The sequence below is a fragment of the Rhodnius prolixus genome, unplaced genomic scaffold, assembly GCF_049639745.1.
Source record: "Rhodnius prolixus isolate KJV_2025 unplaced genomic scaffold, Rpr scaffold_3, whole genome shotgun sequence".
Classification (NCBI taxonomy): Eukaryota; Metazoa; Arthropoda; class Insecta; order Hemiptera; family Reduviidae; genus Rhodnius; species Rhodnius prolixus.
The window spans coordinates 38,124,905-38,130,904 of NW_027411603.1; the positions used below are offsets into that span (position 1 = coordinate 38,124,905).

At 32.3% G+C, this 6,000-nt stretch overlaps 1 protein-coding gene across 1 annotated transcript; it reads left to right on the top strand.

The window, feature by feature from the left end:
• Positions 1 to 1,141: 1,141 nt before the first annotated feature.
• LOC141452531 (sorting nexin-30-like) lies at positions 1,142 to 5,524 on the top strand. Its single transcript, XM_074124790.1, has 9 exons — positions 1,142 to 1,417; positions 1,490 to 1,600; positions 2,030 to 2,194; positions 2,284 to 2,476; positions 2,549 to 2,709; positions 2,781 to 2,906; positions 4,226 to 4,339; positions 4,423 to 4,557; positions 5,435 to 5,524. Exons 1-9 carry the CDS (start codon positions 1,316 to 1,318, stop codon positions 5,492 to 5,494), a joined length of 1,167 nt encoding a protein of 388 aa, XP_073980891.1. The 5' UTR covers positions 1,142 to 1,315; the 3' UTR covers positions 5,495 to 5,524.
• Positions 5,525 to 6,000: the final 476 nt, after the last annotated feature.

The following is a 6,000-nucleotide window of genomic DNA, read 5'->3' on the forward strand; positions in this document are numbered from 1 at the left end:
GAGGGTAGATCAAATGAGAGCCTTTGGGCAGATTCTCTGTGAAACAGGAGAAAGAAAAGTTGGCCTGTTAATTGCAGTGCAATCGTTATTTACGAAACTCTATATGAGACCTTTGGCACCTTGAGCCCACAGGAGATGATATCAAAGAACAAGTGGAAACCTTGCAAAAAAGTGGAGCTCTCATCTACTAAACCTGCAAGTCATTAGTCTATGTAGCTTGAGAATCAGGGTCTTCTTTATGTTCAGATATAATATAAATTTCTTATTATTATCGTTTTATTATTTATCCATTTACTTTTTTGAAATTTGGATGTGACTCGTCTAAGTACCTTCGCAAAACGTATGGCGTTGATAAAAGGTGCCTCCCTGGGACACTAAATTCTCTTAAAACGGCTCTGTTGATAGCTTACGAAAGCTGGGTCTCCCGATCAGTCTCCTGAGGACTAGGATGTAGTTCTTATAGATTCTTTCTCATTTCTCACAATTCTGTCTAAAGCTTCGGTGAGATTGGAATACTCACTTGGTACCCTCTAAATGCTTTCTATAAAATTTACTGTCCTGTGGAGTGAATATTATTAAAGAGGGTTTGTTATACGTATTTATAAAAATTAATTTAAAGAAAATTCTACATCCAGAAGACCACTTGACTGAATGGATTTTTCATTTTTCTGGAACTTATCTCTTACGATTTACTTTAAGCTTAGAAGGTACTAATCACACGTAGATAAATCTTTTATTTGAATAATTTTTCTAAAAAAATCCCTTTACGGCATTTCAGAGAAGTAATAATAATGCTGTTTGACAATCAGGCCGATGTTTAATAATAGTGAAATATGTTTTAGAAGTGAGTAGAGAGACAAACTTTTTGATATATTTTATTTTCTCTTTAATGTAAATTTCTTTCTGCTTATTTATTACTCATTTCGGTCGTGCGAGCGCTGATTGTAATTTTCACATCTTGCACTAACGAATTTTGTTTCGTTAACCAGATTCAGAGATATGTATGTAATTCCCTTAGCCGTATTATAGTACGATAGATGGTCAGTGCTGCAGAGACAGACGGCAGACGGTATGGTAAGTACTCAAGCAGGTTAGGTAGTGAGTACTGGTTAGAAGGTTACAGTAGTGTTAGTATTCTGCTGATACGTGATTTTGAACTGGTTGCAGGTGATTAGATTAAGCTGTACGTTAACACATCTGGGAAGCTGTCTACAGGAATATGTAGTAATATTCAAGAAATGTTTAATGATAAAACTTGTCGCCAGATTTATAGTTCTTACATTTCTACTGGTATTTACATAGAGTTATTATTATAATGTCAACATTTGATTTTCAAGATTACAATGTTAATGTGGACAATCCACAAAAACATTTGGATCCCATGGATACTTACATTTCTTTCAGAATTACTACAAAGGTATAAATTTATGGTGCTTTGTTTGAATTTTCTATGTACTTTTACTAATTTTCATGACTTTATTCTACACAGGTTAAACAAAAAATGAATGAAGATATGCAATATATTGTTAGAAGAAGATATAATGATTTCTTATGGCTTCGAAGCAGATTAATTGAAACTTTCCCAACATTAGTCGTACCAGTAAGTTTTATTTACTTGTTCTATTCAATGAAAAGTAAACAGTGTTGAAATCTCTGAGACAAACCTAAAAATACTTATTTAGATTAAGAAACAATTTTATCTGTATAAAAAAAAGAAAAGAAAGTAGATTTGAAATCAAGTGGTTTGCTCATCATGAAGAAATGAAATTGATAAATAATTTTAAGTCCAAATGATAACCTCAATTTTCTTTTAAAACGGACTACTAGCTTTTTCGATTTAAAAAACCTCAATTGGGAATTTGAATAGGTTAGGGTCCTTCATGGGCTGTAATGCAAGAAAGAAGAAAAGAAAGTTTTTTCTAACACGTACAATTATGGGAATTTCCATGAAGAAAAATTTGTTTATTGTTCTAATTCAACAATTCTACAGAACTGTTCAATTTTCTCAGTCAAATTTTCATTATTACAGGCTCTCCCTGCAAAGCATAATGTTCTAGAACAGTTGGATAGGTACTCTCGTTCATTTATAATGGCTAGAATGGCAATGCTGCATACTTACTTGCAGAGACTTACCTCGCATCCAGTGTTTAGCTGTAGCCCATTGCTTAAATTGTTTTTAACAGCTAAGTCAGCAGTAAGTATTTAATCGTTAAGTAAAAATAATTTAATATAGATCTTCAATTTTTGTAAGATATTAATAGCTTAATGTTTTTATTTACTTAGGAATTCATGATGCATTCAAAGAATAGTGCGGGTTTATTAGATCGAATTACGGGTTCTCTTCAAACGTTGACAGGATACAGAAATACTCTTTTGTGTCCTGAGTTTGAAAATGTTAGACAATATACCAATCATCTTTCGGCTAAGCTAATAGTCATACACGATGTTGCCGCTAAAATACAAAAAGAAAGAATTGGTTAGTTCATTACAACAAACTTGCTTGTTATTCTGTTGATAGTTCTAAGTAAATTAAACCCATGTGTTATAGAATTAGCTTATGATATTGAAGAAGGGAAGAGAGCTGTAGAAAATTGGTTATGCCTTGAGCCAGATCTTAGCTATTGCTTGCACGGAATCAGGGATGCTTTAGTTTCAGTCCTTGGATCTCAGAAACATCTTCTGCAGATTTATAGTACCAATATTGAACAAGTTAGAAAAACGTAATTTCTTTTTTTTTAGTAAGTAATATTCTTGTTTTAATTGTTTACCTTATTTCTTAGCCTTTGGAAGAATATCTGAGCTACACAGATGCTGTGAAAGAAGCTCTTAACCGTAGGGATGCCATTCAATATAATTATGAAAGTTCTCGGGATGAAACTGCACGTAAACGAATTGAGAAAGAACAGGTAAGTGTTAAACTCACATTTGAGAAAAATCAGATTTTAATATGCATAAATAATACTGGGTAATTCTGGACAACAAAATGTCTGACCCTAATCTGGTGCATAGCACTTTTTGTTTACTAATTTTTGAAAAATTAGGGAGGTTTATGGTAGGATGCTTTTTCTGCGATACTCATTTTTTTGCCAAGTTTACTAAACCTCTGAATCGTGGGGGTCGCAGGCTGTCTGCTGGTTTATTGCCTTATACCTCCTTATCAACAATATTTTCATCTAACTTGATGTTCTAAAACCAACTTCTTCAAGTGCCTCTCCTCTATGTGCGTAAGAACCTTATCGGCATGCTTAGTTTTCATCTGCTTAGGCTGGCGTAGTTCATAAGAAGATCCTAGCAAGCCCAGCTCTTGGAAAGTTATCTGTATTAGAACTTTTCCAGTGGTCATAGTTGGACCTATCACTTTTTTCTTAACGTGTAAATTTCCGTTTCAAGAATTCTTTCTCTTCCTTTGTACCAACCCCATTAATTAGAGATCGTCGAATGATCCATTTTATAACTCCTTCTTTATGATCAGACTGAGTGAATTCATTCAATTTATTTTTTTAGTTACATAGCCTGAAAGGAACATTTTTGGCGTTTTTACCCCACAGAAGATAAGAAAAACTGTTCTATTGGTAAAACATGCTTCCGCAATGTTACCAGCCTTGATAAGTAATTTTTACGTGAGAACGTTTTCTTACCTAGCGTTTCTCGCAGTATTTGATTTTGCAGTCTTTTTCTGAGTTGTTCTGGGTTTCTTAAAAAGATTTTTCACATCTATTTCTATAGAAGTTGACGTCTTAACGCAGGTTTTGTCTCACTTTCACCTTTATTACACATCCGTTTAAGGCTAAGGTTTAAGTATATTTTGGGAACTGTTTAGAATCGTCACCTCACTATATCCATTGAGAGAATTATTGTGCTTTTATGTAGATTCTCTTCCAGTCAAATAAGAGGGTCACTTCGTGAAGTGATTGCGCTTGCGGTTTGGGTAAATAGGGCTTTTTTTTTTTTGCAAACATTTTATTTATTTCTACAACTGCAGTAGTACATTTCTATGACAAGCGAAGCTGATACAATTATGATACATATAAATACGTGAATAGCGTGAGGGGGAGTATTCATCCAATGGTGAAACTTCCAAAAAATAGGATCTAATGTTTTAAAATTTGCCCAAAGAGAACCTCTTCAGACTTTATTATGTACGAATGATACTCTACATAATTCACTTCTGGGTAATATTAAAGTTCTTATTAATTATTTCTCTAATAAAAATTTGTAACTTTAGTTGGAGATATTAGACAATACTAATGGATTTGGATTCAAGCTGTGGAAGGCTACCAATAGAGATAAAATCAAAAAGTTACAGCAGGATCTACCAATATTAGAGAGCATGGTTGAGGTGAGTTAATGTACATTTTCTGAGATTTCTTTTTAAAATATAAATCTGGGATTGTCTAATCATATAGTAATGTTTATTTAAAGGACAATCATGATAAGCTAGAAATTGCCAATGAAGGAATGAGAGCGGATTTAGAAAGGTGGCATTTAGAAAGGAAATCAGAAATAAAGGAAATACTCACTAGAATAGCCCATTATCATGTATTATACTACCAAGAAGTAAGCTTTCTACTACTCTTTCACAAAAATTATCGTTTCTTAAGAAGTCTCTGTTAATTATGATCCCATTTTGATCGCCATATTTTCTGAAGTAGTTTGTTCTTGTTGCATGAAATGATTGAAATTTGATCATTTTCGAGAAAGAACTTCATTTCCATAGACTTAGAGCAACTCACCAGTTTCTGTAAGGGCTCCTTTAAACCATGCCCTCCAGAAGTGTGACATCCTAATCGTGGAAGTTTATAGATTAAAATAATCAACTTAAGCATAATCTCAGACAGCTACAGTGATTAATAAACTTTTATATATATTTTTATTTAATTAAATTAGCCCTGACTTGATTATTTCTAATTGAGTTGCACCGGATATATCCGTTTTGAGATCCTCTGTGATCAAAAATTTGTTTTTTACAAGTTGGCCAACATAGCCAAAATAAGTTAAGAACCCAAAATCGCAATAAATTCAAATTTTATTTTTGATTTAGGTACCATCAGGGAACGGCAGAAAAAGGTTTCATCCAGTTATTTTTATATTAATTTAGGATCGTCATCAACGAAGCCTGGAGCTTTTCAGGTTCTTTTGTCGGACATTGTTTCTCACCGGGCGGTAGGGTGTATAATTAGCTTGTAAGGTCTAGGGTTGAACTCTGAAACAAGATCTCCGCCTTCTGAATCCAGTGAATTAAAATTAATATTACTGATAAATTCTTTCCTTGGATCCAAATTTCATCCCTCTTAAATTTATTATTACCAATTAAATATAAATAATTGCTCACATGGTATTCTCCTGGCCAGTTATGTGTATAGTAATTACCTTTTATTGGTAGTGGCTCTTATTTTATAATATAAGTAGAAATATAATTACTTTTTCTTTCTAGTGTTTACAGGCTTGGGAGAAGGCGTTAGAAGCTGTGAAAAATGTAAATAAGGACTCTTAATGTATATAATATATTTATTATTTATTTATATTTATTCTACATAAAGACACTACATGTTAAATCAACGTTACTATGTACACTTTTTTTTTACAATTTATGAAATTATATCTGTTTAATAAATTAAAAAAAAAAAAATTGTTCTTTCTTATAACAAAATTTGGGTAATCCCTTGTTAAAGGCCTTTGACTACAAAAAAAAAAAAATCAAAATAAAAATAAAATTGAAAAAAACTGCTTGAAAGCAGATTTATTATGAAATTGGCAAGGCTTTCTGTTTTATGTTTACAAAAAATATCTCCCACAGACAGAAAGAGGAAGTTATCTACATTTAAAAATAAAATTCATTAAAGATTTGAAAATAGTATATTGTAGTCAGATGTCCCGAAGTCATAGAACCTATGATTAACTGCTTCTAAATGAGTTATTACTGAAATTACCGTACAAAATGTTGAAATTATTGTCATCTAATGTAGCACTGCATTATATCTGTACAGAAATTAAATTTTA